Source organism: Pongo abelii, chromosome X (genome assembly GCF_028885655.2).
Source record: "Pongo abelii isolate AG06213 chromosome X, NHGRI_mPonAbe1-v2.0_pri, whole genome shotgun sequence".
Taxonomy (NCBI): domain Eukaryota; kingdom Metazoa; phylum Chordata; class Mammalia; order Primates; family Hominidae; genus Pongo; species Pongo abelii.
Window position 1 is genome coordinate 26,338,603 of NC_072008.2, and position 25,513 is coordinate 26,364,115.

At 43.5% G+C, this 25,513-nt stretch overlaps 1 protein-coding gene and 1 pseudogene across 1 annotated transcript; both read left to right on the top strand.

Moving 5' to 3' along the window:
* Positions 1-212: 212 nt before the first annotated feature.
* LOC100436626 (melanoma-associated antigen B6) lies at positions 213-3,330 on the top strand. The gene is made up of 2 exons (XM_002831480.3): positions 213-335; positions 1,597-3,330. The coding sequence occupies exon 2, from the start codon at positions 1,658-1,660 to the stop codon at positions 2,741-2,743; it is 1,086 nt and encodes a 361-aa protein (XP_002831526.1). The 5' UTR covers positions 213-335; positions 1,597-1,657; the 3' UTR covers positions 2,744-3,330.
* A 4,104-nt stretch (positions 3,331-7,434) lies between these two features.
* Positions 7,435-23,767, top strand: LOC129052810 (melanoma-associated antigen B6B-like; annotated as a pseudogene).
* Positions 23,768-25,513: the final 1,746 nt, after the last annotated feature.

Sequence of the window (25,513 nt, forward strand, 5' to 3'; positions counted from 1 at the left end):
CTGCACCTTACTTTCAACTCCAAACTCTCAGGGAATGAGAGCCTCTATCTCCGGTTGACTGATTCAGCTCAACAGATAGAGAAGTCCAAGGGTCCGCGAAGAGCCCCTGAAAGAACTTTATGTGAGTTCCCTGGAATCTGCTGCACCCACAGAACACCAGGGGGAGTGACAGAGCCCTGCAGCTGCTGTTACGCAGGGAGCGCCAGGTGGGCGTGGCCGGAAGTGGTTCCTCCTGACTTCCACCTAATAAAGGGGTCTGGGCTGGTCGCCTCAGTCTGAAAAGTGTTGTGGCACGTCAGCGAAAGGAGGCGTCCCAGATCTTCTCAGCTGTCTTGGTGGGTATCCTGACATAGAACTGGGGGGCATTCCCCGACAACTTCAACCCCCTTCCCCTGAAGAAAGGCAGCACCACAGAGCCCTGCCCTAACCGGCCCCGACCTGGTCCCTGAGGAGTCCCCAAACATGGCTGTTAGGCCCAAAGTCCATTCATTTTTTCCGTCGTGTTGAAGAACATGAAGGCCTCGGTCCAAGGCTGGTGGACCCAGGTCAGTAGAGGGAGAAATCTCAGGCCCTACATAGTTAAGAGGACCCTTCTTAGGATTGAGGGAGGGGTCTCCATGTCCCGTAACGGGTTGCACCGTACTCTGCCCTTGACGTTAGCCTGGGGGTCCGGGCAGGTCTCTAGAGACTGAGGTGCATTCTCACTTTGTCCCTGTGAGAGTCAGAGAGGTAGGCCCCTGGTTGTAAGGAGATGGCAGCAGGTCGGTGAGGCTGATTTCCAGGTTGTGGGAAGAGTCAGGGTGAGGAGTCTAATTACCGTGAGGACCATTCTCACTATAACCGGAAGAGCACTCAAATGCCTCCGCTGTTGTCAGCCCTAGGCGGTCTGGGTGTCCCCGGAATGAAGTGTTGGGAAGAAGTGCTTCCTTATTTCCTCCTGGTTAAAATTCCTAGTCTCAATTTCAGAGCGGCAGAAGGAAATGGGCCTCTGGGTCTTGTCAACAATTTTTTTATTATTATTATACTTTAAGTTTTAGGGTACATGTGCACAATGTGCAGGTTTGTTACATATGTATACATGTGCCATGTTGGTGTGCTGTACCCATTAACTCGTCATTTAGCATTAGGTATATCTCCTAATGCTATCCCTCCCCCATCCCCCCACCCCACAACAGTCCCCGGAGTGTGATGTTTCCCTTCCTGTGTCCATGTGTTCTCATTGTTCAATTCCCACCTATGAGTGAGAACATGCGGTGTTTGGTTTTTTGTCCTTGCGATAGTTTGCTGAGAATGATGGTTTCCAGTTTTAATGATGATCCTGAATGTAAACAGAGAGGATCCAACCCCTGAACAGAGGGGCCCCCACTGCCAGCCCCTCCTGTCACCTCAGTAAGCCCCAAAATGGGCTGTCATGCTATAGTCTAATACTCTAACTTCCTCCTGAGTTTGAAGGAGACAAACTGACCAGGAGAAAAGGAGTCCTGTGGGTTCCTAGAGCAGTTGTTCTGTGGAAACTTGCAGAAGGGGCCTTAGTTAAAGCCAAGATGGTCGCTCTCTGCTGAAGATATTGCCGTGACGTCACTCTCTCCCATCCAGGTGCCAGCCTTCCTAGTCTTCCTACCCACACTCCTACCTGCTGTCACAGGCCACAGCCATCATGCCTCGGGGTCACAAGAGTAAGCTCCGTGCCCGTGAGAAACGCCAAGAGCCGCAGGGTCTCACGAGTCCCCAGGCCACTGCAGAGAAGCAGGAAGAGTCCCACTCTTCCTCATCATCTTCTTGCGCTTGTCTGGGTGATTGCCGTAGGTCTTCTGATGCCTCCGTTCCTCAGGAGTCTCAGGGAGTGTCACCCACTGGGTCTCCTGATGCAGTTGTTTCATATTCAAAATCTGATGTGGCTGCCAATGGCCAAGATGAGAAAAGTCCAAGCACCTCCCGTGATGCCTCCATTCCTCAGGAGTCTCAGGGAGCTTCACCCACTGGCTCTCCTGATGCAGGTGTTTCAGGCTCAAAATATGATGTGGCTGCCAAGGGTCAAGATAAGGAAAGTTTAAGCTCCTCACAGAAAGCCATCATTTTTAAGCGCTTAAGCCGAGATCCTGTAAAGACGAAGGCGTGCACGTTGGTGCAATTCCTGCAGGAGAAGTTTGAGAAGAAAGAGTCCATTTTGAAGGCAGACATGCTGAAGCGTGTCCGCAGAGAGTACAAGCCCTACTTCCCTGAGATCCTCAACAGAACCTCCGAACATTTGGCGGTGGCCTTTGGCGTTGAATTGAAAGAAATGGATTCCAGCGGCGAGTCCTACACCCTTGTCAGCAAGCTGGGCCTCTCCAGTGAAGGAATTCTGAGTGGTGATAAGGGGCTGCGGAAGTCGGGTCTCCTGATGTCACTCCTGGTTGTGATCTTTATGAACGGCAACCGTGCCACTGAAGAGGCGGTCTGGGAGTTCCTGGGTGTGTTGGGGGTATATGATGGGATCCTGCACTCAATCTATGGGGATGCTCGGAAGATCATTACTGAAGATTTGGTGCAAGATAAGTACCTGCTTTACCGGCAGGTGTGCAACAGTGATCCTCCATGCTATGAGTTCCTGTGGGGTCCACGAGCCTATGCTGAAACCACCAAGATGAGGGTCCTGCGTGTTTTGGCCGAGAGCAGTAACACCAGCCCCGGTTCCTACCCACATCTGTATGAAGACGCTTTGATAGATGAGGTAGAGAGAGCATTGAGACTGAGAGATTAAGGCAGGGCTGGCACTGTTCCCTTGGCCAGGGCACCTTATGGGGCCACATCCTACAGAACTTCCCATTTCTAGGGAGGTCTGAAGTAGAATTTTCGCTTTATGTTAGAAGAGAGTAGTGAGCCTTCTAAGTAGTGCAGTATAGTAGAGGCTGGAGGGAACAAGATATGTATTTTTCTTTTGTCTTGTTACACATGAGTAACTTGCAGATTTATGTTTTATCTCTTTGTCAGTTTTCAACATTGTTCCTGTTAAGTGAAGGTTTATTTTGCTTCAGATTATACAATTGTCTATAACATAGCTCTCACATTCATGGCTGTTTAACCCAATCTGAAAGTTACGGTTTGGGAATTAATAAAACAAAGTCATACAACACATTTTCTTTGTAATTCAGAACTAGATAACATGGTAACAGAGAATGGATTTTCATATGAATCTTAAAGAACTCCACAGTAAAATAGTTGACATCATAATATGAAGAGAAAGAAAAGGAAAAACAGAAATGTAAAGGTTGCTTAATTCTTGGTTTGCCTAATTCGTTTTCCTATTTGTTTTACTATAAATAAAGGATACCTGGATTTATTTAGGTTATTAAGACTGCCATTAGTTTGTTTTGTTCTAGGGCACTTCATATTCCATGTTATCTACTGCATCAAAAAACCCCTCTGATTGGAGGGTGGTATTTTCTGGGTTTAAAATAATCACATGAAATGCAGTGATCAACATAAGCCAGAATGAGTTCACTAAAAACCTTTTTGAAACAAGGCTGCTAAATGCAAAGAACTTCCATAGGCTTAAACTGTCTCAAATATTTTCAAGATGTGGTAATTTTGTTTCTTAATATACCATTAGGAAAATTAAAAATTAATAATTTGTGTAAAAACACATATTATGGTAACTGTCATTTATGAAAGACTCAGTATTTCCTACTTAGTATGCCATATGTTTTATGGACGGTACTTATACCCCAAAATTCCTATAAGATAGGGTTTAGCAGACTCACTTCAAAATGAATAAATTGCAAAGCTCACAAGCTTGTAATTGACAGAGCTGGGATTAGATCTCTGGTCTGGAGTCATCTAGAGCCCACATTTTTCCAATCCTCTCAGCCTGAGCCAGACTTTGTGTCTTTTAATCCATTTTTCCTCTCACTGCCCAAAATGCTTATCAGAGCATTAAAAGGACACTACCCAAAGCACTTCTTTGGAATATACAACCAGAGTAATCATAATGCTGAATAAATGAGTAGTATGAATTACGAAAAGAAAAAAATAATACACAGTGACAGTATGATCATCTACATATGCAACATTAGATAACCCAATAAGATCAGGAGCTCCCAAAATCATCCTGCTCTGCCCTTTCCCCATAGAAATTAAATCTCCTCAAAGCAAAGTACATAATAGGCTAAGTCTGGCTGGTGAAGCAAAGGAATAGATCAGGGTGCTTTTTCCACTGACAGCCCACCACCTGTCCTGGGCCTCCTGCCTTGTAGTACAGCTTCCCTATCTCATACAGAACCTGGGACAGGGAGCCATTGTCTGCAAGGTTTGCAGTAGGGAACCTGCTCAATTGCTTGCAGGTGTGTGACATTTCCCAGCAGTCTTAAAGAGAAAGGAGGCATGATGAGAACCCCCATAAATGAGGATGCTGGAGATCACTGCCTCAGAATATCAAGGTCACAGAAAGACCAGGCCCTGCCTACTCTCAGATCTAGAAGGCCCAAGCTATAGCAGTAAGCTAAAATTTCTCTATTTACTCAAAGTTCTCAGGTATATAAGCATCCTGGTCTAAGGGTGGTGTGCTCTGGTTATTGGGAGGAGGATCTCAGCCTCTGAAAATGATCAAGGTGAGGACTCTGAATGAGAAATGAGGACTTATCCACCCAGAACAGTAGGGGCTCTTAAAGTTATATCTTGCTTTCTGCCTTGGGTGGCCATAGGCAGGGCTATCTGGTTGAGGTTCCCCCTCATTTTCTTTAGGGCTTCTACCGGTGCCCCAGGGAGATAAAGGCTTTGATCTCATGGCAGTAGCTCCGATTCTGCCCATGAAGGAGGTCCTCACAAGCCTGGATTGGATTTAAGGTGAGGACACTGGGGTAGCCAAGGAGAAGCACCCTGACTTCCCCCTCTGGTTTCTCAGTAAAGGAAACGCTTTGGCTTGAGGCTGGCAGACTCAGATTAGCAGAGGAAGGAGTTCCACATCCCCAAATCAATGTTAGAAACCTGAGTGAGAACTGAGGGAGCCACTGACTCCAAAACAGTGGAATCTTGTAGGATTCTGACCCTGCTATTATTGCTCAGAGGATCCTCAATAACTATGGCCAGATGTGGCTGTTCCTAACTTCCAACTGGGAGATTCCAGGAAGATATGGCCTTGGTCTGAGGAGTGCGGCCTTGAGTTAGTGGAGGGTGGAGTTTCAGATTTCGTTAGGTAGGAGTCAAGGTAAAGATGCTGAGGGAGGATAGAGGAGACCACTCACCCCAGAACAGCGGGAATGCACAGTGTCCTGTCCCTATTGTCAGCCTTAGGAGGCCCAGGGCAGAACTCTCAGGCTGAAGTGCCCCCTCAGTTCCTCTGGGAGTGGTCTCAAGGAAGTGAGAGGCTTAGTCTAATGGGAGCAACCCTAGTCAGCAGAGGAGGTTTAAAGGAGTCACACTGCAGACCCTAAACAGGGATGACAGTACTCCTCCCAGAACAGGTGGAGCCACACGAAGCCCTGCCATTGATGTCTCTCCCTGGCAAACCCGGGAATTCTGAGATGATGAGTCCCACTCATTTCCTTTTAAGGCATCTCAAGGAGGTAAGGCATGTGGTCTAAGGGGTGAGCCTCAGGTTACCACAGGGATAAATTCCAGGTCATGCAAACAGTCAAGCTGAGGACCGTGAGGATGGAAGGAACCACTCAAATCATAACAGTACAGACAACGCAGAATCCCTCAGGTACTGTCAGCTGTAGGTGACCATAAGGCTTTCGTGCTCAGATAAGGAAACTCTTACATCCTTCTTGGTAGTCAAGGAAACTCGTATTTCCTTCTTGGTAGTCTTAGGGAATTAAGGCTGTATATAAGCAGACAGGCCTCTAGGTCTTAGGAATGTTCATTGTGAGGACCCTGAGCAAGGACTGAGAGGAGCAACCAACCTAGAAGAGAGAGGAACCCACATAGTCCTGCCCCTTTCAGCCCTGGAAATCCCCAGGCACGAATAACACAAATATGTCAGCCACTCACTCCTCTCCCTGGAGGATTCATGTCACTAGAAGGAGGAGTCAGAGATCCTTGCTGAGTGAGAACTCAAGGAGTCACAAACCCTTGAACGGTGGAGTCTCACAGAGTCTTTCTCCTGCTATTAGTTCTCAGAATCCCCTAATAGCTCCAGCGAGATCACTTTGACTTCCACGTTTGGGGACTCCAGGTGGCGAGGAACTTGGTCTGAGGCTGGCCATCTCATCATAGAGAACATTACCATGTCGAGCCAGGAGTCAGGGCGAGGACCATGAGGAAGGAGCAGAACATGAAACCTCCTATAACAATGGAGGCAGAACATAATCTCTTCCCTACTGTTAGTCCTGGCAGATTCAGGGATAAACATCTGGCAGAGCAGAGGCACCCCTCAATTCCTCCTCAGGGTGAATGAGGGCCTTATTCTGAGGGGGATGGTAACAAGCCATGAAAGGGAGAAATTGTGGGCACCGTCATGAGTCAAAATGAAGAATCTGAGCGAGGACTGGTGAGGCCAACTCTCATGAGGCCCAAAAGTGCCTGCCACAGCTTTTTTGCCTTGGGAGACTCCAGGCAGGTATGGCCAAATAAGGCTGCCCTCTCTTCCCTCTACTAGGTCTCAGAGAGTTCTGGGCCTTGCTATGAGGAGATGCCTTCAAGTCAAAGAACAGAGGAGCTGCAGGTCCTTCTAGGAGTCAAATTGAGGACACTTGGTGAAGACTAAGGTGATTATACTCCTTCCCCCAATAGAAGGGGCAACATAATGTCCAGCCCCCACCCTGGCTTTCAGCATTTGAAAACCCATAGCAGGACTGTCAGGGAGAGGCTTCGCCAATGTTTTATATTGGATCTAAGGGAGGTGAGCTCATTAGTAAGAAAGTGAAGCCATGATAGAGCAGAAGAGGGGGTCCCAGGCCCTACACAGAGTCAATATGAGAACTCTGAATAAGGACTGAGGGTCCAGTGATCCCAAGACAGAAAGGATCCCCCAAAGTTGTCACCCCTGACAGGGGTGGTAGGCTGAGGCACTCTCTCACTTTTTGTGGGTTCCAGGGGGCTTCAAAGTGTCAACTTCAGAGCAGAACAGGAAAGAGGTACCAGGCCCTGTCAACAGTTAGCATAATGATCTGGAATATCATCTGAATGTTCTCTCCAACCCCAGAACACAGGGAGCTCCACAGTTAGTCTCTGCTGTCACTCTAGTAGGCCCCAAGCTGGGTTGCCAAGCTGCAGCCTAAGACTCACTCTAAGTTGCTTTACCAGGTTCTCAGGGGACAGACTCACTGGGAAAACAATTGCCCAATAGGTTCCTAGAGCAGTGATTTCACAGAAACCTGCATTGGCAGCCTTGGTTAAAGCCAAGGTGGTCTCTCCCCGCTGACGGTGCTCACAGCATTTCATTCTCCTTCCACCAGGTGCCCATGTCACCTGCGACCCTATTCACACTTCTGTCTGCTGTCTCTGCCCACAGTCATGCCTTGGGGTCAGAAGAGGAAGTTCCACACTCATGAGAAATGCCACCAGGGTGCTCACATCACTGCAGGAGAGGAAGAGTCCCTCTCCTCCTTTTCTCCTGTTTTGGAGAGTGCTCTTCAGAGCTCTCCTGCTACTGACATTCCCCGGGAGTCTCAGAGAGCCCCCTTCATCATCACTGCTTCTGTAGATGTTTCATGCACAAGATCTGATAAACATGCCAAGAACCAAATTGAGGAAAAGCCAAGCACCTCTCCAGCAAGAGCCACCACTGGAGCTCACACAGAGACCTTTTATTCAGGAAGGGAAGTTTGGTAATACAATTTCTGCTGGAGAAGTGTAAAATTAAAGATCCCATGACAAAAGCTGCATTGCTGAACGTTATTAAAAAGTGCAAGGACCATTTCCCTGAGATCCTCAGGAGAATCTCTGAGTGCATGGAGCTGGTCTTTGGCCTTGAATTGAAGAAGTTGACCCCAGCAGTCATGTCAATGCTCTTTTCAGTGAACTGGATGTCCCCAGCAACAGGAGTCTGAGTGGTGATAAAGCATTGCCTAAAAGTGGTATCTTGGTGATGCTCCTGGGTATAAGCTTCACGAAAGGTAACTGCACCGCAGAAGAGGAGATCCGAACATTTCTGAGTAAGATTTGGATCTACGCTGGGAGAGTGATTTCATATATGAAGAGTCCAGAAAAAAGTTTGGTACAGGAAAGTAGCTAGAGTACCAGCAGGTGTCCAACAGAGATCCTCTACACTATGAATTCCTGTGGAATCCAAGAGCCCATCAGCAAGATGAAAAACTGCTGACTTTTGGCCAAAGTCAATGATACCATCCCGAGGTGTCTTCCTATCCCTTTATACAAGGCACTGAGACATAAGGAAGAGAGAGCCTGAGGTATAGCTGCAGCCAGGACTGAGGCTAATGCCATGGCCAGTGCACATTCTGGGGCTACAAACAGCAGTTTCTCCCATGTCAAGTGAAGGTTGAGGGAGATTCTTTACCCTTTTGAAAAATAATGCAGTTAATGTTCAACTTAGTAGAGGACCTAAGCAGGACTAGAAGAAATATAGTTTATATCTTGTTTGTGTTTCTGTTCTATGTGAATAACTTGATTTTTTTTTTGGTTTTCAAATATTGTTTTATTTATTTTTTTCCTTCCAACTTTTATTTTAGGTTCAGGGGGTGCATGTCCAGAATTTTTACATAGGTAAATTGCAACTTGCTGGGGTTTGGTATATAAATTATTTCATCACCCAAGTAGTAAGTATCGTACCCAACAGGTAGTTTTTGATCCTCACCCTCCTCCCACCCTCCACCCTCAAGCAGAATCTAGTGTTTATTTTTCCATTCGTTATGTCTGTGTATACTCAATATTTAGCTTCCACATGTGAGTGAGAACATGTGGTATGTAGTTTCCTGTTCCTGTGTTAATTTGCTTAGGATACTGGCCTTCAGCTGCATCCATGTTGCTGCAAAAGGCATGCTTTTGTTCTTTTTTATGGCTGTGTAGTATTCTGTGATGTATATGTGCCACATTTTTTTTATCCCACTCACTGTTGATGGGCATCTAGGTGAATTTGTCTTAGCTATTGTGATAAACATATGCGTGTGTGTCTCTTTATGGTAGAAAGTTTTATATTTCTTTGGGTGTATACCCAGTAATGGGATTGCTGGATGAAATGGTAAATTCTGTCTTATGTTCTCTGAGAAATGTCCAAACTCCTCTTCACAGTGGCTGAACTAATTTACATGCCCACTAGCAGTGTATAAGTGTTGCCTTTTCACCACAACCTCACCAACAACATTTATTTTTTTCACTTTTAAATCATAGTCATTCTAAATGGCATCAGATGGTATCTCATTGTGGTCATGATAACATTTCTCGAATGATTGGTGATGTTGAACATACACAAATCAATAAATGTGATTCATCATATAACCAGAAGTAAAAGCAAAAACTACATGATCATTTTAATAGATACAGAAAAATATGTTGATAATATTCCACATCCCTTCATGTTAAAAGCTCTCATCAGACTAGGCATTAAAGGAAGATACCTCAAAATAATAAGAGCCATCTATGACAAACCCACAGTCAACATCATACTGAATGGGCAAAAGCTAAAAGCATTCCCTCGAGAACTGGAACAAGACAAGGATGCCCACTCTCGCCAGTCCTATTCAATATTGTTCTGGAAGTCCTAGCCAGAGCAATCAGGAAAAAAGAAAGAAAAAGGCAACCAAATAGGAAGAGAGGAAGTCAAACTATCTCTCTTTGCAGATGACATGATACTATACCTAGAAAAACCCATAGTCTCTTCCAAAGGCTCTTACATCAGATAAACAACTTTAGTCAAGTTTAGGATACAAAGTTAATGTAGAAAAATCAGTAGCATTTCTATATATCAATAATGTCCAAGCTGAGGTCAAATCAAAAATGCAATCCCATTCACATAGCCACAAAAAGAATAAAACACCTAGCTATACATCTAGCCAGGGAGGGGAATGATCACTGCAATAAGAATTATAAAACACTGCTCAAAGAAATCAGAGACGACACAAACAAATGGAAAAACATTCCATATTCATAGACAGGAAGAATTAATATTGTTAAGATGGCCATACTGCCCAAACCAATTCACCAATTCAATGATATACCAACAACGGTTTTCACAGAAGTAGAAAAAATATCCAACATTCATATGAAACCAGAAAAGGGCCCGAATAGCCAAAGCAATTCTAAGCAAAAGGAACAAAGCCAGAGTTCTCCCACTACGTGACGTCAAATTATACTACAAGTCTACAGTAACCAAAACAGCAAGTTGCTGGCAGCAAAACAGACACATAGACCAATGGAACAGGTTAAGGAGCCCAAAAATCAAGTTGCACACCTACAACCATCTGATCTTCTGCAAATTCTACAATAACAAGCAATGGGGAAAGGACTCCTTATTCAATAAATGGTACTGGGATTACGGGCTGGCCATATGCAGAAGAGTGAAACTGAACTCCTTCCTTACACCATATACAAAACTCAATTCAAGATGGATTAAAGGCTTAAATGTAAAACCTAAAACTATAAAACCCTTGAAGAAAATCTAGGAAATACCATTCTGGACAGAGTTCCCGGCAAACATTTCATGATGGAGACACCATAAGCAATTGTAATAAAAATAACAACAACAAAAAATAGACCAAAAAAAACAAAAATAGAAAAATAGACAAAAACAAAAAATAGGCAAAAATCAGACAAAAATAAAGAAAAAATAGACAAAATACCAAAAATAGACCAAAAAAAAAAAACAAAAACAAAAATAAACAAGTGGGGCCTAATTAAACTAAAGACCTTCTGCACAGCCAAGGAAGCTATCAACAGAACAAACAGACAACCTAAAGAATGAGGGAAAATATTTGCAAACTATGCATCTGACAAATGTCTAATATCCAGAATCTAAAAGGAATGTAAAGAAATCAACAAGCACAAAACAAACAACCCCAATAAAAAATGGGCGAAGGACCTAAACAGACACTTCTTAAAAGAAGACGTACAAGTGGCCAATAAATATATGGGAAAAATGCTCTTTTATGTATGTATTTATCAGTTAAAAAATATTTTTAACTTACATCAAAGCTTTATTTGCTATTTTCACAGTCTGCATGCAGTATCTTTGTACATGCAAAAGTCATCTTGTTTTATTGCAGTTACCTTGATTTCCAATTGCTCTTTTGATTTTCCAACTGTGTATTTTAACTTCTTTACAGTTACAAATTATAAAAAACACTTATAGACATACAATAATGTGTGGGTCCATAAAGCCTCATTTTTTAAACATTAAAAATATAGGTTTTTGTAGATGAGTGGGACTGGATAAAGTGCCTCTTGCTTATTCTCAAAACTTCTAGAGCTTGTGAATACATAAGGCAATTTCCAGAACAGCAGCAGGCAGGAAGCTCAAATTTCCTACACACAGAAATTCAGTTCCTTTTCTATCATGACTCAAACAGGAAGCTCAGGAAGGAATTCACAAGAAAGGTTAGAAAAATGTATACTCTGTGTGTGTGTGTGTATACATAAATATTGTATATATTACACATATATATAAAATTTCTACTCCCCTCACCCCATCTTACAAAGCATTTTGAAGACCATAATAATCTGGGAAGTGCATGCCTATATGTGTGTGTGTGTGGGTGTATGTATATATACACACATAAATATTATATATATATATATACATATAAAATACCACCATGCCTGGATAATTTTTAAAACTATTTACATATATATTTTATATATATATATATATTATACATATATATTTTATATATATATATATAAAAAATACATATATATTTCCACTCCTCTCACCCCATCTTACAAAGCATTTTGAAGATCATAATAATCTGGGAAGTGCATGACTTCTAAGATATTAGCATGATTTAGGAAACAACACTCTATGAAATATCTGCCATGACACAATATATTATCTTTGTGGTCCCCCTATTTAGAGGATCTATAAGGTTATGTAGAATGAGATAATTTAAAAGCTCAAATTCCTTCAAAACCAGCATAACTTTTAGTAGGCGGGATGCCACAAGCATTGTCAAGAAAGTGCCAGTAGGAGTCATGGAAGACGTTACGGCATCAAGTGCAACAGTAACTACGTAAGGAGACTCTGGAAGGGCAAAGGTGAGAGACTGAGAAGTGTTGATTTTAAGGATTATCTTGCCAGAAATCTCTGGCTGACTTCCCAGAGCAAAGAGACTGATTTTCTGTCCTCCTCCCTGCAGGAACTCACCTAGACAAAAGAGAAAATTCTAAAGACTGGTGGGGACAATAGGAAACACAGACTGGCTAAGACGCAGAACAATCATACTGAGAGGTGACAGCGTGCTGGCAGACCTCACAGCCCTCGCTCGCTCTCGGTGCCTCCTCTGCCTGGGCTCCCACTTTGGCCGCACTTGAGGAGCCCTTCAGCCTGCCGCTGCACTGTGGGAGCCCCTTTCTGGGCTGGCCAAGGCCAGAGCCGGCTCCCTCAGCTTGCGGGGAGGTGTGGAGGGAGAGGGGCTGGCGGGAACCAGGGCTGCGCGCGGCGCTTTCGGGCTAGCGCGAGTTCTGGGTGGGCGTCGGCTGGGCGGACCCCGCACTCGGAGGGGCCGGCTGGCCCCACTGGCCCCGGGCAGTGAGGGGCTTAGCACCTGGGCCAGCAGCTGCTGTGCTCAATTTCTCACCGGGCCTTAGCTGCCTTCCCAACGGGCAGGGCTCGGGACCTGCAGCCCACCATGCCTGAGCCTCCCCCTGCCTCCGTGTGCTCCTGTGCAGCCTGAGCCTCCCCGACGAGCGCCGCCCCCTGCTCCAGGGGGTGCAGTCCCATCAACCACCCAAGGGCTGAGGACTGTGGGTGCACGGTGTGGGACTGGCAGGCAGCTCCACCTGCAGCCCCAGTGGGAGATCCACTGGGTGAAGCCAGCTGGGCTCCTGAGTCTGGTGGGGATGTGGAGAACCTTTACGTCTAGCTCAGGCATTGTGAATGCACCTATCAGCATTCTATGTCTAGCTCAAGGTTTGTAAACATACCAATCAGCACCCTGTGTCTAGCTCAGGGTTTGTGAATGCACCAATCAACACTCTGTATCTAGCTACTCTGGTGGGGCCTTGAAGAACCTTTATGTCTAGCTCAGGGATTGTAAATACACCAATCGGCACTCTGTATCTAGCTCAAGGTTTGTAAACACACCAATCAGCACGCTGTGTCTAGCTCAGGGTTTGTGAATGCACCAATCGACACTCTGTATCTAGCTACTCTGGTGGGGACTTGGAGAAGCTTTGTGTCCACACTCTGTATCTAGCTAATCTGGTGGGGAGGTGGAGAACCTTTGTGTCTAGCTCAAGGATTGTAAATGCACCAATCAATGCCCTGTCAAAACAGACCACTGGGCTCTACCAATCAGCAGGGTGTGGGTGGGGCCAGATAAGAGAATAAAAGCAAGCTGCCGGAGCCAGCAGTGGCAACCCACTCCGGTCCCCTTCCACACTGTGGAAGCTTTGTTCTTTCGCTCTTTGCAATAAATCCTGCTGCTGCTCACTCTTTGGGTCCACACTGCCTTTATGAGCTGTAACACTCACTGCGAAGGTCTGCAGCTTCACTCCTGAAGCCAGCAAGACCACAAACCCACCAAGAGAAATGAACAACTCCAGACGCGCTGCCTTGAGAGCTGTAACACTCATCACGAAGGTCTGCAGCTTCACTCCTGAGCCAGCGAGACCACGAACCCACCAGAAGGAAGAAACTCCAAACACATCCGAACATCAGAAGAAACAAACTCCGGACACGCCGCCTTTAAGAACTGTAACACTCACCGTGAGGGTCCTCGGCTTCATGCTTGAAGTCAGTGAGACCAAGAACCCACCAATTCCGGACACAATACCTACTGCCTTTCTATCTGGCTTTAAGCTACCAGAGGCTTGGCTGGCCCAGAATTCCAACAGGATTCCTAGCAGTTTCTGAGAACGCAGCAGAGGTCTCCTACTCCCTAAGGGCATCTGGCCCAAGGCAGAGCCCCTTCCTGATGTAGAGTGGGTTCTGCTTGTTTCAGGTGGCTTCCTCCATGTCAGTACTGTTCCTTTTACCCCATGGAATCATGGTGCCATAGGACTTCTAATTTAATGTTTTAGCACAGGGCAGAGGGGAAAGGTGCATTCAGAGGATATAGGATGTCTATCACTGTCAAGATTTGTCATGATTTCAACATAGAAATTGTGGCGAAAGGCAATTTCCCAGTGGATAGAGCCTTTCTTTTACTTTCCAACTCTCCTGAAAGTTCACCCTGAAATGCCAGTTCACACAAAGACAACAACTAATCTGGCTTCCTGTTTTAAAGAATAAGGCTGGGTGGCTGGGACTGCAGAAATCCAGTGGGACATGAAGAAACCAGTAAGGAATAGATTTATGTGATAGCCCTCTTCCAGGGTGGGACAGTCTTCCACCCAGGCCTGAGTCACCTTTAAGAAGTATTTGGTTTGGGCAGTGAACCAACCGTATATCTGTGGATTTTTACTTTGTTGTTGTTGTTGTTTAAGACAGGTTCTCTCTTCTGTCACCTAGGCTGGAGTGCAGTGGCTTGATCATGGCTCACTGCAGCTTCAATTTCCTGGGCTCAAGTGATCCTCCCACCTCAGACTCCCAAGTAGCTGGGACTACAGATGCACACCACCATGCCTAGATAATTTTAAAAAATATTTTTAATAGAGACGGGGTTTTGCCATGTTCCCCAGGCTGGTCTTGAATCCCTGGGCTCAAGGGATCCTCCCAACTCCGCCTTCCAATGTGCTGGGATTACAGGTATAAGCCACACTGCCCAGCCATATTTCTATTTTTGAAATTATTCTTAGCTTCCAGAGCAATCTCGGGACATCATGATGAAAATTTTATTTATTTATGTGTTTGTTTTAGAAACAGGGTCTCTGTGGCCCAGGCTGGAGCACTGTGACAGGATTATGGCTCACTGCAGCGTCGGACTACTGGGCTCATGTAACCCTCCTGCCTTGACCTTTCTAGTAGCTAGGACTACAGGTGGATGCCACCATGACCACCTAACTTTTATTTTTTATTTTCTATAGAGATGGGGTCTTTGTAGCCCCGTCTGGTCTTGAACTTCTGGTCTCAAACAATCCTCCCACCTCAGCCTACCAAAGTACTGAGATTATAGGTATAAGCCTCTGAGCCTGGCCTGAAAATTTTAAAAGGATATAGCAACAAGGCAGCTTTCAGCACCAGGTAGGAGTAGCCGAAGACTACTTTAAAGAAATCAGACTAAGGATTTTTCCCAAATCTCTTGCTCAGCCTCTTAGGTTTAGAACCTCAGACTTATGGCTACTTCTATTCTCACTCCTTACCAATATCAAAAGTCAGCCTCACTTCCCCAGATGCACAAAGGAAAACTCATTTTTCTGAAGGTATATGTCTTTGTTTGTCCTCCAGAAAAATATTCTCAGTTCATTGTTCTTTTCCTGAGTCCTGGAAAACCTGAAGCTGTCAGGTCAGCTTCACTCAAAATTCCCAACATTCCAAATACCACGAGGTTTCTCTTTTACCAGAATTTCTGTTGGCACTAATTCTCCACAACAATTGATTTTTGAGGGCTCACCTTAGAATTTCACAGGCCAACGGCCTCTAGTTCCTTAAACAAAGAACCATGAAGAAGGGTATCTCCTGGGGAGGAAAACAAGACAGATATACCAAAGCTGTGAAAATGCTAATGTGCAAAAAGGGGAAAGAGAGATATTGTACATGCATAAGATTTTGCACTCTGTGTAAGATTTTCATTTAAGGTGATCCAAAGGCCTATGGGAGAAGGATTGGACAGAGAGAAAGTGGCTTTTTGCACAAAAGGTTAAAAAGCATATTAAGTTAAAGTTTTCCAAAGAGCCCTTCAAGCAAATGTGAGACACTAGAGTATAACCTGTTGCTTAGCCTCAAGCACCTCACCCAGTTTAAAAAGAGGGGAAATAAATAACCTATTTGCCTAGCTACCTTCAAAGAATCTCAAGCATCAGTCACTTCTATACTTCATTGTATTAATCATAATAAGCAGTATTCAGAGGATCCTGCATTATGAGGGTCATTCCTGACTAATATGCTTTTAATGTGTTCCTCAAAAAGCATGTGTTGGAAACTTAATCCCCAATGCAACAGTGTTGGGAGATGGGGCTTAGGGGGAAGTAACTAGGCCATGAGGTTTCTGCTCTCATGAGTGGATAAATGCTGTTATTGCAGGAGTAGGTTCCAGTGGGCTCTTTATCATGGAAATGGTGTCCTTCTGTCACCTAGGCCGGATTGCAGTGGCTTGATCATGGCTGACTGCAGCTTCGACTTCCCAAGTAGCTGGGACTACAGGTGTGTGCTGCCACACTCGGCTAATTTTTTGTATTTTTAGTAGAGACAGGATTTCACCATGTTAGCCAGACTGGTGCTGAACTCCTGACCTCAGGTGATCCTCCCACCTCGGCCTCCCAAAGTGCCAGGATTACAGGTATCAGTCACCGCACCAAGCCTGTTTTCATTTTTAGATCCCACAAATAAGTGAGAACATGCCATGTTTCTCTTTCTGTGCCTGCTTTATTTCACTTAACATAATGATCTCCAGTTCCATCCATGTGGTTGCAAATGACAGAATCTCATTCTTTCTTAATGTCTGATTGTTATAAACAAGCCAATTATACTCTTAGTTTTTCTTAAATGTACAATTAAGGTACTATTGACCATAGTTGCCTTGTTGCACTAGCAAATATGGCTTATTCATTATTTTTAACTAATTTTGTACCCATTAAGCATCCCAACCTTCCTCCCACTCCCCTTCCCTGTCCGTGGTAACCATGCTTCTACTCTCTATCTCCATAAGTTCAATTGTTTTCATTTTTATTTATTTTTGTTTTTAGTTTTTTGAGACAGAGTCTCACTCTCACCCAGGCTGGAGTACAGTGGCACAATCTTGGCTCACTGCAACCTCCGCCTCCCATGTTCAAGCGATTTTCCTGCCTCAGCCTCCCGAGTAGCTGGAATTACAGGCGTGCACCACCACGCCCGGCTAAGTTTTTGTATTTTTAGTAGAGACACAGTTTCACCATGTTCACCAGGCTGGTCTTGAACTCCTGACCTCAGGTGATCCACCCATTTTGGCATCCCCAAGTCCCGGGATTACAGCTATGAGCCACTCACCTGGCCTGTTTTAATTTTTAGATCCCACAAATAAGTGAGAACACGCCATGTTTCTCTTTCTGTGCCTGCTTTATTTCACTTAACATAATGATCTCCAGTTCCATCCATGTGGTTGTAAATGACAGGATCTCATTCTTTCTTAATGTCTGAATAGTACACCACTGTGTATATGTAATACATTTTCTTTGTTCATTCATCTGTTGATGGAAACTTAGGTTGCTTCCTAATCTTAGCTATCGTAAACAGTGCTGCAAGAAACGTCGAGTTCAGATACATCTTCAATATATTGATTTCCTTTCTTTTAGGTATACACCCAGCAGTGGGATTGTTGGATCATATGGTAGCTGAATTTTTAGTATTTGTGAGGAAACTCCAAACTGTTCTCCATGGTGGTTGTACTAATTTACATTGCTACCAAGAGTGTACGAGCCTTCCCTTTTCCCCACATCCTCTCCAGCATTTAATACCTGTCTTTTATATATAAGCCATTTTAACTGGGGTGAGATGATATCTCATTCTAGTTTTGATTTGCATTTCTCTGTTTATCAGTGATGCTGAGCACCTTCTCATATGCCTGCTTGCAATTAGCCTGTCTTCCTTTGAGAAATGTCTATTCAAATCTTTTACCCATTTTTTTTAATGAGATCATTAGATTTTTTCTTACAGAGATGTTTGAGCTCCTTATATATTCTGTTTATTATTTGCTTGTCAGATGGGTAGTTTGAGTATATTTTCTCCAATTCTGTGGATTGTCTCTTCACTTTTAAATATTTCATTTTCTGTACAGAAGCTTTTCAACTTGATGTGATCCTATTTTTCCTTTTTTTTTTTTTTTTTTTTTTGCTTTGCTTACCTGTGCTAATGGGGTATTATGCAAGAAATTTGTGCCCACACCAATGCCCCGGAGAGTTTTCCCCATGTTTACTTGTAGTAGTTTCATAGTTGGAGGTCTTTCATTTAAGTCTTTCATCCATTTAAATTTGACTTTTGTATATGATGAGAGGTAGTGTTCTAGTTTCATTCTTTTGCATAGATATCTAGTTTACCCACAACCATTTATTGTAGAGACATGAACTTTTAATGTCATTGTCTGCTTATGTTATCTATGTCATTTCTCAATGAATTTTAATCCATTGATTTTTAAAATCTATTTTTTATTGACAGATAATAATTGTGCATATTTATGGGATACAATATGATGTTTTGATCTATATATTCTCCCTAGTGGACATATTCTCCGTTTTCTTTGCATGTCTGGCAATTAGATTATATGCCAAGTATTGTGAATTTGGCCTCGCTCACATTTGTACAGCATAAGTGTGCTGGATATTTATTTTTTAAATAGATTCGTATTCTTATACTTTGCTCTGTGACTCAGTTAAGTTTGTTCAAAATGCTATGATCCTGATAATTCTTGCTTTTAAAGTTTCTTAGGTGTGACCAGAGCTTCATAAATCTAGGACTAATCTCGCATCACTACAGAGATTAAGCCCTTCTGAGTACTCGCTCTCTCTCTCTCTAGTCTGTCTCTCTCATGTTCTGGGCATGACATGATTTTACATTGGCTGGTGAGAACAGGAACCCCCTAGGTAGGCTGGAATTCTCTCTCTCTGAAACTCTTTCCTCTCAGATACTTTGTGCTAGGAACTCTAGATATCGGATCCTCCTCTCACTGTCAGCTTCATCTCCTCGACAACAGAAGATGGCCAGGTTTCAACTGAGCTACCCCTCCCTGCACTGCAGGCTCAAGGCAGCAAGCTGGGGAAGTTACAGGCTCACCTTCTTTTCAGTCTCACAGGAATCACTGTCTTTTGTTGCTGGATGTCCACTATGTTAAAAATTGACATAGATATGTTGTCATTTTTATCTATTTTTTAAAGTTGTTTTAGGTATGTTGTTAAATCTGTCCCCTTTTATTATTCTTTTCCAGAAGTATAAGTAGTATAACCCAAATTTAAAACCTAAATTATTATGGCATGTAAATGTCCCCAAACTGCAAGCTAATCAACAGTTGAAGAACATTAGAGCAAAAACTTGAGTACAGAGATTGTGGGCCACACACACTCATACCTACATACATGTAACAAGTATGTATGTTTGTGTGTGTACCTATATATTTATATAGATGGATTAACATATAAGTAGGAGAGTATAAACCAGCAGTTTATACTTCACTGTGACAGGGCAGCACCAAATTCAATGTAAAATCCTCCAGTCACTGCGTTCTCTCCCCACAGTGCACAGATTCTCTCTCTGCACTGAATGGCTACTGTGGGGAAGTGTGGGGGGTGGAAGAGGCTGGGTGAGGGGTAACAGTGTTTCAAGACTCTCTCTTCTGCCTTACTCAATGCCCCTTTCAGTGATAGGAATTTAAAACCAGGTATTGTGATTTCTCACCTGATTTTTGGTTCCAGAGTATAAACTGCTATAAACCAGTTTATACTCTGGAATAACTGTTATAAAGGAATATCAACAATGTTCCTTTTCTGATCATGTAAATTTGTGATTAATTATTTAAGCTTTCAAGATTTTCCAAAAGAGATGAAACATAGACTTTATTATAAAATGCTATAAATATTCAAAATATGATACAGATACCTGTACTAGTAAGAGTTATCCAGAGAAACAGAACCAGTAGGAGGTAGACAGATAGATAGATAGGTAAATAAATGGATAGACAGATATCCTATTTGTTGGTTGGGTATTTGGGGTGATTAGGTCATGAGGGCAGAACCTTCGTGATTGGAATTGGTGCTCTTATAAAAGCAATCCCAGAGCGCTTCTTTGTCCCTTATTTCACGTGAGGAGACAGTGAGAAGATGGCCATCTGTGAACAAGGAAGCATGCCTTCATCAGAAACCAAATCTGCCAGTGCCTCCATTTTGTACTTCCCAGCCTCCAACTGTGGTAAATAATTATCTATTGTTTAAAACCACCCGATGGTATACCTATGGTATTCTGTTATAGCAGCCAAAATTTATTAAGATAAATATAGATAAATATATACATATGGAAAACATACATAGAAATGACATAGATATAGGCAATATAGATATAGATATATCAATAGACATAGATATAGATAGGCTCGCTTGATATGGACCCTAATGAAAAGTTCAAGATATGCAGGATGAGTCAACATGGTGGAGACCCAGGAGTGCCAATGATGTAGTTCTAGTCCAATGGCATACAGGCTCAAGACCCAGGAAGAACTTATGGTTTAGTTCAAGTGTGAAGTCAGGAAACAACTGATGACCCAGCTTGAATTAAGTAATGAGGCAGAAATTTTCTCTTATTCAAGGAAAAGTTGTTGTTTTTGTCATTCAGGCCTTCAACTGATTGAATGAGGCCCATACATATTGGGGAAGGAAATATGCTTTACCCAGTCTACTGATTCAAATTTAATCTCGTCCAAAAATAGCCCTACAGAAACACCCAGAATAATGTGTTTGAGTAAATATTTGGGTACTCCATGGCTCAGGCAAGTTGACATGTAAAACTAACCATCACAATACTAATAATGAAGACACATCCTCTAGGTTTTTATTGTTGCTGTTGTTTTTTTAATATTGGTCAACTTCTTCCCTGACTCTATTCAGCCTCTAGTTTACTTGCTGTTTTTACAACTAGAGGAAAACGTTAAAAGTTAAGTATAGGCTATGTCTATTCAACCAACTTGAAAGACTCCCTTCAGAAAAAGTGTCAAATTATATTTTAAGAGCAGAAATTATATTTATGGATCATCTCCAACTTATGAGGTTCAACTGATGATTTTTTTGGTTTTACAATGGGTTTATCAGGATGTAACCCCATTATAAGTGGTATTACATGCATTTTCAGTTGATATTTTTAACTTACGATGGGACTACTTTCCAAAAAAAAAAAATCAAGTTGAAGAACATCTCTATATCTAAAACATATGCTCCTTGACATGACTGGATTCAATATTTATATGAAAGGACCACATGCAACTAAACTTTTTATTGTGTCTTCAATCTCATCACTTGTTATTCGTCTGTTCAGGCTTTGAATTTCTTCCCGGATCAAACTTGGTAGGTTGTATGTATCTAGGAATTTGTCTATTTCTCCTAGATTTTGAAATGTATTGGCATATAGTTGCTTATAAGAGCCACTAATGATCCTTTGAATTTCTGTAAAATCAGTTGTAATGTCTCCTTACAAGCTGTTTCTTATAAACTGTTTCTGTTTTATGGAGCATCCCAAGTCCAACCTTGTGATTCTTGCAGACTTGCAGAGGTATCGCCTTGATGGTATTGGACACAATCCAAGAGGATTCTCTGAATTACCAGGCAGAGACTCTTGTTCTCTTCCCTTACTTTCTCACAGACATATAGAGTCAGTCTCTCTCTCTGTCTCTCTCTCCCCCCGTCTCTCCCTCTCTCCATTCTGAGCCACCTTAAAGCTGCGGGTTGAGTGACACAAGTGCCTCTGTGATCACCACTATGATTTCACTGGGTCAGACCTGAAGCCAGCACAGTGCTGGGTCTCACCCAAGGCCTGTGTAACCATTCCCTGGCTACTGCCCATGTTTGCTCGAAGCCTTGGGCTTCTACATTCAGCATGTGGCAAAGCCAACCAGGTCTGTGTCCTCCACAGAGCCCTGCCCCAACCTGCCCCTGAGCTGGTCCCTGAGGAGTCCCCAAGCATGGCCGTTAGGCCCAAAGTCCATTTACTTTTTCCATTGGGTTGAAGAACATGAAGGCCTCGGTCCAAGGCTGGTGGACTCAGGTCAGTAGAGAGAGAAATTTCAGGCACTACATAGTTAAGAAGAGAACCCTCCTTAAGATTGAGGGGACTCCATTTCCCAGAACGGCGTGACACCGAACTCTGCCCCTGATACCAGCCTGGGGGTCCGGGCAGGTCTCTCGAGACTGAGGTGCATTCTCACTTTGTCCGCATGAGAGTCAGAGAGGTAGGGCCCTGGTTGCAAGAAGATGGCAGCAGGTCAGCGAGGGTGATTTCCAGGTTGTGGGAAGAGTCAGGGTGCAGAGTCTGATTATCGTGGGGACCGTTCTCACTGTAACAGCAAAAACACTCAAATGTCTTCACTGTTGTCAGCTCTAGGCAGTCTGGGTGTCCCCAGAGTGAAGTATTGGGCAGAAGTGCTTCCTTACTTCCTCCTCGTTAGTGTTGTGAAAATTCCTAGTGTCAATTTCAGAGCAGCAGAGGGGAGTGGGGCTCTGTGTCTTGTCAACAATTTTTATGATGATCATGAATGTAAACAGAGAGGATCCAACCCCTGTCACAGGGGCCCCCACCGTGAGCCCCTGCTGTCACCTCAGTAAGCCCCAAAATGGGCTGTCATGCTATAGTCTAATACTCACTCTAACTTCCTCCTTCATTCCAAGGAGACAAACAGACCAGGAGAACAGGAGGCCTGTGGGTTCCTAGAGCAGTTGTTTTGCAGAAACCTGTGGAAGGGGCCCTGGTTAAAGCCAAGATGGTTGCTCTCTGCTGAAGGTGTTGACGTGATGTCACTCTCTCCTGTTGGGGTGCCAACCTTGCCAGCTTTCCTGCCCACACTCCTACCTGCTGTCACGGGCCACAGCCATCATGCCTTGGGGTCAGAAGAGTAAGTTCCGTGCCCGTGAGAAATGCCGAGAGACCCATGGTCAGCTCCAGGATCTCAAGGGTCCTAGGGAGTTAGGCCACTGCAGAGAAGAAAGAAGAGTCTTGCTCTTCCTCCTCTTCTCTTGTTTGTCAGGGTGTTCACCACAGGTCTCCTGATGCCTCCATTCCTCAGGAGTCTCGGGGAGCTTCACCCACTGGCTCTCCTGATGCAGGTGTTTCATGCTCAAGATCTGATATAGCTGCCAAGGGCCAAGATGAGAAAAGTGCAAGTACCTCCCAGGAAGCAGCCTTCATTCAGAGCACATACTGAGATCCTCTGAACAGGAAGTTGAGCATGTTAGTGCAATTCCTGCTGGAGAAGAAAGAGTTCATTGTGAAGGTCGACTTGCTGAAGCTTGTCAGCAGAAAGTACAAGCAGCACTTCCCTGAGATCCTCAGGAGAACCTCTGATCTCTTGGAGGTGGTCTTTGGTGTTGAATTGAAAGAAATGGAATCCGGCGGTGACTCCTACACTCCTTGTCAGCAACCTGGGCCTCTCCAGTGAAGGAAGTCTGAGTGATGATAAGGGGCTGCCGAAGACGGGTCTCCTGATGTCGTTCCTGGGTTTGATCTTCATGAAAGGCAATCGTGCCACTGAAGAGGAGGTCTGGAAGTTCCTGAATGTGGTGGGGATCTATGCTGGGAGGTGGCACTTAATCTTTGGGGAGCCCCGGAAGTTCGTCACAAGATTTGGTGTGAGAAGAGTACCTGGAGTACCGGCAGGGGTACAACAGTGATCCTCTGTGCTATGAGTTCCTGTGGGGTCCACGAGCCCATGCTGAAACCACCAAGATGAGAGTCCTGGAAGTTTTGGCCAAGATCAATGACACTCTCCCCATTTCCTTTCCAAATCTGTATGAAGAGGCTTTGACAGATGAGGTAGAGAGAGCAATGAGCCTGAGAGCTGCACACAGAGCTGGCACTGTTCCCTTGGCCAGGGCACTTTATGGGGCCAAATCCTACAGAACCTCCCACTTCTAGGGAAGTCTGAAGTAGAAGTTTCCCTTTATGTTAGAAGAGAGTAGTAAGCCATTTAAGTAGTACAGTACAGTAGAGGCTGGAGGGAACAAAATGTGTATCTTTCTTTTGTCCTGTTATACATGAGTAACTTGTAGATTTATCTTTTCCTCTCATTATTATTTTAAAAATGTTCTTTAAGGGAAGATTTAAATTGTTTCACAATCTAAGTTTCTTAATGTCATAGATCTCACATTAATTTCTGTTTGTCAGGTTTAAGACTAAAAGTTTGTTATTTTAAAACAAATTGAAAGATCTTCAACATTTTATTTTTAGTACAGAATAAGGTAACGTGGCATTGGAATAGGGATTTTCATGGAAATGTGAAAGAACCCCACAGCAAAATAGTTGAGATCACAAAATAGTGAAACAAAAGTAGAGTAGTTAATTTGTGTTTTTTCCTAATCTTTTTGCTCATTACTTGTAATATTAAATTATATAAACCTGTATTTGCTTTGCTTATTCAAACTGCATGAGAAAATAAATAACAAATTAGACTTCCTGCTTACTGTTTTCATTATTTTTCAATTATTGTTTCCCAACCTGTAATCGAGTACCTGCTCTTTGGAAGGCTCCCTGATAGTACTGGTGATGGTGAGCAAAAGGAGATCCAACTTCTGCCTGTAGAATTTTAGAGTCAAGCAGCAACTAACATATAAGGAAGATGATGAGGTACCATCTCTAAGACACAAGTGACAAGTAAAAAGAGGGGATAAGGAAGAGAAGATTTCACATTAATGTAGTCAAATGTAAATTATCTGATGAAGGCAGTTCAGAGTCTTAGAAAACTGCAAGTCTCTCCATGGGAGTTAATTTAAGTGAAGCTGCAGGTTGGGCTGGATGAGGCTGTGGGAGTGGTGAGCATGGGCCAGGCCTTCAGATGGTGCCTCTCAGAGTTGAGACGCTGTCCCTGAAATGGGAAGCAAGTCTTAAAAGTTATTTTGACATTGTACATATACCAGAAAGAAATCCCCAACTGGAATAGGAAGGCAAAGAGACCTGTGCAGTTGCCCCAGTTCACAAACTGTGTCTTCTGGGCACATGATGTCCAGGGAGTATCTGAGCAATATGAGTGATACTTCCTTTACACAAAATGCCAAGAAGCCACTAAACCATCACCCCTACCATAGGCTGGGAGAGCCAGAGTCTGCTCCATTAAAAAGACATTTGAATTAGGTTACTTTGAGTATAATTTGTCAAACTCTAAGGGAGGGTTTGGTTTTTGGTGGTGATGAAGTGAATGAAAATAGGGGCAGCTTGGATGGAAAAGTGACCTGGGAAGTTTTTGGTCCCTAACATGAAACAAGAACTTTGAGTTGCCTCCAGCTGAAGAAGACAACTCCACAGCCAAATAACAGATGCTTTAATGAGGAAACACTGCTCAGTTTTACTGGCTGGGCAGCATTTCAGCAGATGTGGATTTCCATGTTATTTGGAGTATTCTCTAATATATTCTGGAAATAAAATTCTATAAGGGAAGATTGTCATCATCTTGGGTCAAACTAAGTTTAGTAATAATTACCATTCATTAAAGACCCAAAGTTTACCTAACACTATGTCAGGTGATTTACATAGAAAAAATATATATTATATATATAAATTCGATAAGATGGGGTTTATCAAATTGACTTTGCAGGTTAAAAATTTGCAATTTTCTCAAGTTCACAAGACTGGCAAGTGACAGAATTAGACTAGACCCTGGCTCTGAAT